This window comes from Leptopilina boulardi, unplaced genomic scaffold, assembly GCF_019393585.1.
Source record: "Leptopilina boulardi isolate dan_hultmark-lab unplaced genomic scaffold, ZJU_Lbou_2.1 LbouV2_332, whole genome shotgun sequence".
Taxonomy (NCBI): domain Eukaryota; kingdom Metazoa; phylum Arthropoda; class Insecta; order Hymenoptera; family Figitidae; genus Leptopilina; species Leptopilina boulardi.
In genome coordinates this window covers 3,415,193-3,427,617 of record NW_026137899.1, presented here as the reverse complement: position 1 = coordinate 3,427,617, position 12,425 = coordinate 3,415,193, and the positions used below count along the sequence as shown (strand labels likewise).

Here is a 12,425-nt window from a genome sequence, read left to right as displayed (position 1 = left end):
ATTTTAGATATTTTAAAAATTCCTTTTACTTACACATTGCTCTTATATAAAGCTATAATTTTACCAAGTATCATTAAAATCGAAGAAACACTTGCAGATTCTGATATTTCTGACGTGGACTTACCAGTTTTTATTTTAAATTATGTGTATGTGTATGAGTATACATGTACATGTGTTTTGTGTGTATATGAGTATATTGATGTGTATGTGGTTTGTCTGTAAGTAGTTTGTATACATGTGTATTTACTTTGTGTATATGTGTGAGTATACATGTGTATCTACTTTGTGTATATGTGCGAGTATACATGTGTATCTACTTTGTGTATATGTGTGAGTATATATGTGTATGTGTCTTGTGTATATGTGTGAATATACATGAGTTTGTGCTTTGTGCATGTGTGATTATACACGTGTATGTGCTTTACTTATATATATATATATATATATCGAAGATATCGGTAAGGGCAACGACGACGACGACGACCTACGAACAATCTTTTTAATATAATAAGGATATATAAAATAAAAATATTTAAATTTCTATTTATTTTAATTCTTTTTCAGAAAAATGAAAAAAATGAATTGATGTCATGTGTATTCGCTACTCTTTGAAAGTCACTAAGCAACTATATAATCTTGGGAATAAATTAAAAAATTAATTTTTTTCAATTAAACTAAAAATGAATTAAATAGTTTTAAATAAATAAAAATCTATTTCCTAATGTAGAAACAAACTTTATTTTTTGTTATAAACATAGAAATAAATTTTTTTAAAAATTACAAAAATTGGTTACATGTTACGTAACGTTAAAAATGATTGAAAAATGATAAAATTTAATGTTTTATTTGTTTAAATTGTATTAAAATTTATGTTTGACAAATTAAAAAAGGTGCCAAAATTCAAATTAAAGAATTATATTTTAATTCCTACCCATTAGATAAATTATTTTTGTTATTTTTTGTTTTATAATTAAAGATTTTGTTTTTTATTGTTACTTAATTTTTTGTCATTTTTTACAATAATTACAATAATATCGTAAATACAGAGAAAACTTTAGTACAGTCGATCTACGTGTCCACATTGTAAACCACAATTGTGTTACTCGTCTCGAATACTGTCCAGTATTTCTAGTATGTATGTATATACATACCCAAAACCCTCGTATCTAGGAAATACCATTATTATCGACTATTTGGAAATACAAGTTTATTCTTGTAGCGGTGTTTATTATAATGCAATCCTTTATAACAAGTAATTACATAGCAACTTCAACGCAATTAAATTCGATCTCCCAATATGTACAAAAGGAAAAAATATTTCAATCCTAAAAGCGCTTTGAAAAACACTTTTCTTAAAAATTTATTGATTAACCAATTATAATTGAATCGGTTGGTGCAAAAACAAAAAAAGTCAATTTTTTCGAAAAAATTTTATTTAATGAATGAAGCTACACAATCTGGTAAAATATTACATCAATTAAAAATCTTTTAACCCTTTTAAAAAAATAATTAAATTTTCGTTTCATGCAGAAACAGCACAAGCTTGTTTATATTATCATTAAAATGTTTTCAAGTGAAAGTAGTAATGATTGTTAACCCCAAACGAAAAAGATTTATAATCCTTCATTATATAAATTATTAAAAATTCTAAAGTTAATGGAAAAGCTCACACTAATTGGATAGGGAAAGAATTTTATTATTTATAAAATGTTCATTAAAGATTATCCAAATTACATATTTTTAATAAATGTTACAAAATATTTAATAGAATTATGATAATTATCTTGTTATATTACATTTCTTGTATTTTCACTTCAATTTGCGCAGAAACAGCACAAGTACAAAAGTTTATTTAATTTTTTTAAACCTTAAAATAATAATAAAATCAATCGGTCATAGGTATTTTTTATTATTATAGGTTAATAGAATGTAAAGCAAAAAAAAATAATTTAAAAAAATTCTCATATTTATAAGAAAAACAGTTTTTATTGCGAACAATTTGGATTTGTGGATTTGTGCTGTTTCTGCACCAATCAATTTAATTAAAGTTAAAAGATTTTTTAAAAAACATCCTTCCCTTGTGAATGCTTCTTTGAAACTTTTTTTCAATTTCAATTAATGGGAAAATTCAAAAAGCTAAAAAATATTTAACATCAAAAAGAAAATAATACACATTACACAACTAACAGGTCTGATAAAAATCAACATTAAAAAATCAATAAAGTCTGATTTTTTTATTAAAATAAAATTTATTTTCATTTTCGATAAAAACTTTCAAAAGTTTATTTTGAAGTAGTTTCGTTTTTTAATAAATACTTACACGATAAATTAAATATAACAAGCGCGAAATAATATTTATATTTTTATAAAAAAAAATATAATTTTCATTATTCATTCATACAAAACCCTCTTTTGGCTATGGCTTACAGCAGTCCACAATGGACGATTTATTCACAGTGTAGATAGAGAGATGGGCAAAATGTTTTCAGCAGTTAGCAAAATGCTTACACGTGTTAGCAAAACATTTTGCTCACCGGAAACTAACGTCGCCATCTAGCGTCGTACACCGTTACTACGTCAGTTATGTCATGGCGGATGCACTGTGAAAGCTTAGGTAGCAGAATTTCGTATAGAAAAAACAAAACAAGTTTCTGAATTCGTGTACAAAACAAAAATATTAAAAATGGATTGCGACGATGAAAACAGTTATGATTATTTACAAAAAGTGATTGACGAAGCAGATAGCATCGTGCTAGACATGTTGCCGAGCAAATCAAAATCACAATATATTGCCGTGTATCAAAAATTTTCTCAGTGGAGACAAGAGAAACACATTAATGAAAAGAATATGTGCGAAGAGGTGCTTTTCGTTTATTTGAGAAAACTGTTTGATGAAAATAAGTTAAACCCTCCAACAGTTTGGTCTAGATATTCCATGATCAAAACCACTTTACTTACTTACAAAAATATTAATATAAAATCGTGGGAAAAAGTTTTTTCTTTTATGAAAAAACAAGCCAAAGGTTATTGTCCAAAAAAGGCAATGATATTTTCAGCAAATGACATAACCAATTTTTGTACTCATGCTCCGAATGAAACTTATAGGTAAGTCTCAATCTAATAATCTAAATATATGCTTTAAATTCTTCTAATAAAAATATAGAATAAATTTCTAAAAGTAATAAATGCAATTTATATTATTGCCATGAATAAAATAATTTCAATGGAATTTTGCAGGTTATTTTGATTTTGAGATTGAAAACAATGTAAAAACATAATAATTGTATTGTAAACGTCCTTAAATTTATTAAAAAGTATGTAAAATTATTGAATAAATATAAAATAATAAGTTTTAATTAATTTATTTTTTATTAACAATTAATTATATTCTAATTTTGTAGGTTATTTCAATCTTCCCCCACAGCACCGAAAATTTCCTGAAAATTTCCTAAAGATTTATTTGCAAACTTCGGAAACTTTAATTGCAAAGTTTAGAGAAAATTGTATAAAGATTTAAATGTCCAAAATGAATAAATGTTTGGCGTAAAACTTGACGGAAGATATAAATTAACTTTTCCAGAAATTTTCGACGCGAAAATTGAGTGAAGATTTAAATTAAAGTTTCGTGAAATGTTTGGCGTAAAAGTTGACTAAAAATTTAAATTAAATATTTATTAAAAATTTATACTGAAAGTTGAGTGAAAATGTAATTTAAATATTCAGTCAATTTTTGTGACGAACATTTCCTAAAAATTTAAATTAAATTTTCAGAAAATGTTGGACGAAAATATTTGTAAAAAATACAAAAATAATATTTAAGAAGTATTAATATTATTATTAATATTAATAATAATAATAGATAGATAGATCTTTATTATTATTATTATTATTCCGCATTCCAAGGTTATGTGGGGTTGGTTAAAAAAAAAGAGAAACACTAAACAAAATAAGCTGGCGAACTACTACCAGCCCCGACCCACTAAAAACCCGTCAACCCTTCTTGGGAGCCCTTTGATCCACCCTCGGTACTGTCGTGAAGACTTTTGCCTTCGAGGGTGGCGCTCCAACTCTGTTGCACAAGCGACTTTGTCCATTCCTGCGGACATCCTGCGTTATCAATTTTAAAATTAAACTAGAATCAATGTCAAGCGGAATCAACAGCACACCATAAAAGAAAACAATAAAAAGTCAATAAATAAAATAAAAAGTAAATTAAACAAAGTCAAAAATAAAATTGTAAAAAGACAGATGAACAAACAAAATATAACATAAAACTGTAAAAAGACTAAAATAAATAAACAGAAAATTGGAAAAAGACATTAAAGGACAAAATAAATAATAAAATGAACAAATAAAAATAAATATAAAATGGAATACTGTCAATTTCGCCTATCTGCGGCCATCGAGATCCTTTCTCATCATAACAGAGATGATAAAGGTCTCGATGAGCCGCCAGTTTTCCTGGGACTGGATCATCAGCGCTACCATGTTCTCCGGTGTAACTGTCGCGTTTACACCGGTAAACATGGCCTGCCTTTCCAAGTCCCATTGACTGCAGGCAAAGAGGGTGTGCTCTGCGTTGTCCACAGGGAACTGGCAGTAAGCACACTCCTCACTCTCTCTCTTTTTAAAGCGCTGCAGGTACGAATTAAAACATCCGTGACCTGTCAGCGCTTGTGTCAAGTAGTAGGAGACCTCTCCATGGCTCCTACTTAACCAAGTGGCAAGTGTCGGTATAAGGCGATAAGTCCATCGACCTTTTACCTCCCCGTCCCATCTTTGTTGCCATTTTTCGACGAGCCTGTGCCTCGCTTCGAAGCGGATGCGGTCCTTGCTGGGTCGATCTTCCTCTTCAGAGGAATTCGCCTCTTTGAGAAGGAGGATAATTTCCTCCCTCTCAAGCGCCAAAAGATCTGCTGGCGGGACACTTGCAAGGACCTGCACAGCGCTCGTAGATACTGTCCGATAAGCAGAGGCAATACGTGAAGTAATGCATCTCTGCGCGGACAGCATCTTTACAGATGGTTGAACATCTGTTTGTTCTCAGGGAGGGGGCCCACGCTGGCGCTGCGTAAAGCAGCTTAGCGTGGGCGACACTCGCCACCAGTCTCCTTTTCTTCTCACGGGGGCCTCCAACATTTGGCATCACCCGTGCTAAATTAGCCGCACATTCGATCGCCTTGTTTGACGCCGTACCAGTCAAGCGATTGGAATTAATAAAATAGGAATCATGCCAAAAAAAATTACTGCTTTTTTAAAAAAGGAGAATCCTGACTCTTACTCAGGCCACAGCTTCCGCCGAACTTCTGCCACCTTGCTCATTGACGCTTGCGCCGATATCACAGAATTAAAGAGACATGGCCATTGGAAATCAACATCAGTAGCTGAAGGATATCTTGGAGAATCAATTTCGAATAAAAAAAGGACATTTTCTAAAATCACAGAGGCTATTGAAGTAGAAAGACCTGCCAAAACACCTGCGTCACCCTACTGAAAATCCCTGTATAAAATCTTGTACAATTACCTGTACAGGATCAGCAACTGAACTTGTACAAGTTCTGACCAGTTCCTGTACAGGAAAATGCATACGAATTTGGAACAAGTTCATGTGTGAGATCTTGTACAAGATCTGGTGCAAGATCTTGTACAAGAAAATGTACATGATCTTGTACAATTTTATGTATAAGTACTTGTACATGAACACGTTCATGATCTTGTACAATTTTATGTATAAGTACTTGTACATGAACACGTTCATGTTCTTGCACATGAAATAGTTGTAAAATTTTTTTTTTAATAAAATTTGAGATTTTGATAATTTTTAACCACTAAGATTCGTAACTCATGCATGCTAAAAACTATTGCGCAGCTGTAAAGGTTAAAGTAAGCCTTTGAAGTTTTTAATTTTTAGTAAAGGAAAACATGAATTAACATGTGCAAGAACATGGACGTGTTCATGTACAAGTACTTATACATGAAATTGTACATGAACATTTTCTTGTGCAAGCATCTTTCTTGTACAAGATCTTGCACCAGATCTTGTACAAGATCTCACACATGAACTTGTTACAAATTCGTATGCATTTTCCTGTACAGGAACTGGTCAGAACTTGTACAAGTTCAGTTGCTGATCCTGTACAGGAAGTTGTACAAGATCTTATACAGAGATTTTCAGTAGGGCAGTTAATTCTGATAATACACCGAGATTTCACTCAGCTTCAGTTCTTAGTTCAACTTCAGGGGAAAAAGATATTTCGTCACTAATAAACAATTATGAAAATTGAAAACAATGCTTTAAACCACCAGAGAAACGCTAATTGTATTTATAATTTACACAATTGCACGGTAAATAGTGTTCATAAAAGTGTATAATTAAAAAAAAAATCTAAATGATCGAGAATATTTTTTGTTAATGTTTAAACAATTTTAAATGAAAATTTATGTCATAAATACAGACACAGTATTTTTAACTTTGTGATATAAAAAAGAGAAAAGTTATGTTCTGTGAAATGTACGTATATATAAAAATGTACATTTTAAATACGTAAGAAATATAAATATTTTGTTGTGAGATTATTGACAACTTAAGTTGGTTGTCATCTATTTTTGCGTATTTCAAATAATAAATTTTTGATAATAATTATTGTTTTCACTTATTTACATAAAAGCAGATATTTTAAATATATTTAAATAATTATTTATTGACCAATTATAGGTTCTATATGTTAAATTCTAGTTTCTTTAGTAAAAGCATTTAAATATCATTTAGTTTGATTCTGCTACAAACGAAGAGGGGGGCTTTGCCCCCCGAACCCCTAGTCTCGACATATGCACTTAAAAATACGTAAAAAATAGGTATAAATATTTTGTCAAAAAATGAATATTAATTTTGAATATTTTTTTTTAATTCATATTTTTGTGATTTAATTTTATGCATTATTATAATTAGTAAAATTTTGGTAATAAAAAGTGTTTTCATTTATTAAAATATGAGCTAAAGTTTATAATTCTTCAAATATATATAATTTATTTACTTGTGTTATTTATGTGTGTTAAATTTTAGTTTCTTTTTTTAGTTATAACATTGAAATATCTTTTGAATTGGTTTTTTGGTAGTCCAACGATTCATGTTTTTTAAAATTGTTGATTTTTTAAAATAGTTAATAATTTCGTAATAAAGTTTAAATAAGTATAACTTTATATTTAGAATATTTTCAGAAATTACATAAAAATTTTTAACTAAAATTATAAAATAAATAAATAATGTTTAGGCTTTAGAAAAGTCAATAATTTTGTCATAATTTATAGTAAAATTTCTCCAATAAATTAATCGAAACTTTTTTAAATGGTAAAGATAGGGTGAGTGTACCAATTACGGCGCGTAGATAAAAAAATTATTATTACTATTATATTTAATTTAACTGTTGCAAAATGATTTAAAAAAATTATTTTAATCTTTTTTTGATACAATTACTTATAAAGATGCACATTTAAACAATTATTAATTTAATTATTTGAGATCAAATTTTTTCCCTCGCCGTAATTGAAACATTTTTAAGATTTCCATTGGCTTCAATTACGGCGGGCAAAGTATCTTCAAAATACACGTAATTTTTGTCACTGAAATTGATGCACCAAAACTGATATAAACGCGCCGTAATAGAAAATTACGGTATTAGTTTTAATTTCTCATATTCGTTTAAATAATCGATTTTTATAAAGTTAAAATTTCTTTTTAATATCTAAATAACATAAGCTTTTAGTTTAATAAGTCTTTAATTGACTATATACAATAGAAATGTCGAATTTTCTATTTCAGAGGTATGTTGACTCGAATCGCGCCGTATATTAGTACATTTACCCTAGTTTTGAAAAGATTTTTTTAATAAATACTTTAAATAACTTGTTTGATAAAATATTAGTAGTGTATTCGTCAATAGGTTAAAAGATGAATTTTACAGAGAAAAAAATAATTTATTTGATTCAAATAATTGGTTACTTGACTATTATCAAATAAATTTATATTTGTATCAAATAATTATTATTTCAACCAATATTTTAAAAAATATTTGATTTAAATCATTATTTAAATATAAATGACTCCTTGATTAAAATCATTGCAGTCCTGACAACTAATACAAAATAAATATTAAACAAATTGTGAATATTTTATGTATAAGTCAACTGTAAAAAGAATTTAATTGATTGAAAGAATGAGAATATATTTTAGAAAATAATTTATAATTTTCTAAATTATTTTCTATAATAAATTTTAAACATAAAAAATTGTATTTGGCCGAAAGTTCATTAATAGCAAAATTTGTAATTGTATCTGAAATATGTATGAAATTTGCAAGAGAGTTCGGATCGAAAATGAATTAATTATTTTTGAACGTACCTCCTAATATGATGTGGCCTATGAGCTCGTTCCGACCAATGTTGTCAAAATCCATAACCATAACGTCTAGGTAACAATCTCTAAATTTATCCCATGTGAGATCAAAGTTAAACGTCTCGTTGAAAACAGGATTCAACGTGCACTTAAATATTGGCGTTTTCTTCTTTTCTATTTTCTTCTCAGCAACGTACAGCCACACTTTTACATATGGATCTGAAAATAAGTCAATCAGAAAACTTTAGAAACTATGACAAAATGTTTCTTTTAAACTTGCATAAATTAAAGGACATAAGAACTTTTGATTTGATTTTAATTACCCCAGACTTATTCGACTATATAAAGTTGGCGTGTAATTAACATGATTTCGATTTACCTTAATTAAACGCCAACTTACACATACACACTTTTGCTTTTCTAAATAAAAATAATTGTTTCTAAATTAAAATTCCATGTAAATGAGCTTTAAATTAATTTTTAATTTACTTTATTGGAGAAAATTACTTTAAATACTAGTTTCTGTAATGCGAGATCAGTGAAAATATTTTTTTCCTTTACTCTTGTTTCAGTAAAACAATTTCAATTCTTATTAAAATTTAACAATCAAAAATTTTGTCAAGTGTGACTTACACTCGCTCACCTGGGGTTTCGTTAATGATTAAAAAATGTTTATTTTTGATTATTTAATATTTTTAAGTTTTTAATAAATTTAAACTTAAATTATTCCACAAGCCTGCTGCAAATTCAAACTTTTTTTCGTCATAATGAGTTCGACTAGGTGTTTCTAAAGGGAAATTTTGCGCTGAACACGAATCTGGCGTTCAAAATGCTCCATCAAGTCAACTTTTTTTAGAAAAATGGGGTGAAACCCTTAAAATCAGCATTTTTGGCACTTCTTTAAAAATCGTGGGCAAAATCCTGGCGTGATAAAAATTTCTCTATTATCAGAAATTAAAGTTTAATTCGTGCCCTTTCAAATGACTTCTCAGCCAAATCATATGCTTCAACCCTTCAAGCAGGGTGTGACTATTTGTGCATCATAACGAAAGTTTTGGACTTACATTTCGTTAGCCTCAAGTCGAATGCACGCAACTTTCAGAGACATTTTGGAAAGTATACGCAACTTCCACAGCCGTTTTGGAAATCACGTAACTTTGTGGTGCAGAGCAGAATGTACGTAACTCTGAGAAACGTTTGGAACTCGCTTATGTTGGTTTTTTGTGTTTTTGCAAAATAAAAATTACAATATTTCTGCTCGAAACATAGCAATAAAAAGTGTAAGGCAATGTTCAATAAAATCTCAATTATTTAATCTACAAGCATCCTATGTTATGTTCCGAGCAGAAATATTGTAATTTGTATTTTACAAAAACACAAAAAACCAACATAAGTGAGTTCCAAACGTTTATTCTGCTCTGCACCACAAAGTTACGTGATTTCCAAAACGGCCGCTGTGGAAGTTACGTACTTTCCAAAATGTTTCTGAACGTTGCGTGCATTCGACTTGGGGCTAACGATTTAATCAGTTTTGATAAGTATTATTCCGAGGCATTCCAAAATTGTTGCAAAAATTTATTTCATTTCGAAGCTGAATTAAAATTACTAAAATTTAGTTTTGAATTGATTCAGAATGAAATGTCTGGATACAGAAGGATCAAAATTTGAATAATACTTAATCTGAAAGTTTCGTTAGGGGCCGTCCATAAACTACGTTACCAATTTTTCATTCTTTTTAGCCCCTCTCCCCCCACGTTATCATTAAATGTATTTTTTAGACTTTTTGACCCCTTCCCTCTCTAAAGTAGGTAACATAGTTTATGGACGGCCTCTTAGGGCAGTATTGTTTATAGAATGTAGGCATTTCTATCCACTCAACTTGTCCCTTTAGTCAGTCCTAAATGCACGCGTTTAAAAATGATACGCGCGATTTAAATTTAAATAATATGAAGTAAGACAGAATTATTGAAATACACTCACTGATTTGATATCATTTGCCAACAAAGTGTCGGAGTTTCTGATCAACAAGTTTTAAACTCGCTGTTGGTTTTAAAAACTCCCCTCTCAACACATCAACTATAATTGTAACATCTATTTATCTTGGTGTAAAATCGTCTGAACCCTTGTATCTGATCAATCTGTCTTGTGTTCGTTAATGTGACTTCTACTTAACCCATATTATCTCTATTTCTCTCTACGCTGGAATTGTTGATGTTATCTTTAATTACTCCGAGTTTAGTACTCTGAGATCTACAGATTCTTTTAGCTTCCAGACTCCGGACCAACTATGTCAGTTTTCTGTATGGTTTGTCTATTTTTCAAAAGTTTTTTATTTCATCGATCTTAATTAGGAGTACTAATCATTTTGGGGACCCAGTATTCATTTATACATGATTTACCAACATAGTATAGGATATTACAATTTTTTCAATATTTTCAAAAATGTAGTGACAATACCCAAAAAATTATGGTTTTTACATAGAAATTAAATTTTTAGGTATTGTCATTATGATTTTCGTAATCAGTGCATCAAAATACATTTATTATGACTCATCCTTTTTTTTAATTTTTCATATTTTACCCAAAAAACGAAAAAAAATCATAAATTTTTAAACTTTTTTTATGGTTTTCATCATAAAAATCAAATTTTTGGGTATTGTCACTAAATTTTTAAAAATATTGAAAAAATTGTTTCCCCACGATCGAACTAGGCTTAAAATTTTTTTAAAAGGAAGTAGTTTTTTTGAAAATTTTTTGAAAAAAATCGAGGGATACAAACAGTTTTAAAAACAAGATTTTAACCTTTAAATTACAAATAATATAGTAAGTTTTAATTTTATAATTTTTTGCATTAAATTTTTGAAAAGTTATTCATAAATTAATTTCTATAAACAAGTTTTCCTCCAAGCAACAAATTACTTAACGACATTGGAGTTTTCCATATATAAACGTTAATATTGACTTCGGGTTTGTACCGCCAAAGCGAAACGATGGAGGGTTTGGGGCCTGCTGAGGTAACGTTTACTACCATGGTAACGGTTGCTATGGAAATGGTTACTATGAAAGTGGTTGCTTCCATAGCATGGATCCATCCATGGATGGACGGATGGATTGATGGATGGATGGATGATTGCTATGGTATCTGTTACCATGGCTACCATTCGAGTGTACGACGGACGGACGCCAGACCGAAACTATAAAGCTTTCGGCTCTGGGCCACGAAACTCTAAAAATCACAATTATTGTCTTAATAAACAAGCGCTTATTTTATACAGTGAAACCTACTCTACAATTGCTTATATATTTTAATATTGTCAAAAATAAGTTGTAAAAAAAATTATTTACTAAATAAAATTTCAATTATTTATAATTTTTTAACAACTTACTTTTAACAATATGTATAAAAATATAAGCGATTGTAGAAAATGTCTTATTAAATAAAATAACCTCTTGTTTATTAAAATTAGACAAAAATTGTGATTTTTGTTTGAGCTGAAAGAAAAAAAAATTATTTAAAAAAAGATTTTTAATCAACATAGTTTTTCTGCAAAACGCATAACAAGATCTTCTAAAATTGGTTGCAATCAATTTTAATTATAATTTTCTTTGCGTTAAATTGTTAAAGAGGCACAACTATTGAATAGCAAAAATACACCAACTTTTTTCGAAAAATGTTCGTGCATTAAGTGTATGATTATTTCTTTTTTTTTAAAAACACATTTCCAATTTTTACAAATAAAAATTAATCTGAAAGTTTTCCCGAGTTATTGAATATATATTATATATGGAGTAAAATTCCTGTATCGACCTAAGTGAAAAAAAAAGTTGATCGGATCGGGCTGTAACTTGCACATAGTTTAGCCCTAGGGGTGAGTAATTTAACCACGAAATATTGTTAGGTTTTTTCAAAAACTGTCGGAGAGGGTTGAATTTTTTTGAAAAATTTAAACAGTGAATTTTTGAAGACTTGTAAGGGCTCGTTGGATGCGGAATTACGTCAGCTTTCATTTAGTAACGTCAGAATTACAATACC

General features: G+C 29.0%; 2 protein-coding genes across 10 annotated transcripts in view; one reads left to right on the top strand and one right to left on the bottom strand.

Moving 5' to 3' along the window:
• The window catches only part of LOC127285401 (synaptotagmin-7), an 858,561-nt gene that overhangs the window by 13,250 nt on the left and 832,886 nt on the right, over positions 1–12,425 (bottom strand). For all 7 annotated transcript variants that reach the window (XM_051311398.1, XM_051311399.1, XM_051311396.1 and 4 more), the window contains one exon: positions 8,399–8,611. In XM_051311398.1, the coding sequence (XP_051167355.1) occupies positions 8,399–8,611 (213 nt within the window). The remainder of the gene's footprint in view (positions 1–8,398; positions 8,612–12,425) is intronic.
• The window catches only part of LOC127285399 (dynein axonemal intermediate chain 7-like), a 236,925-nt gene that overhangs the window by 101,058 nt on the left and 123,442 nt on the right, over positions 1–12,425 (top strand). The gene's annotated exons all lie outside the window — the stretch shown is intronic.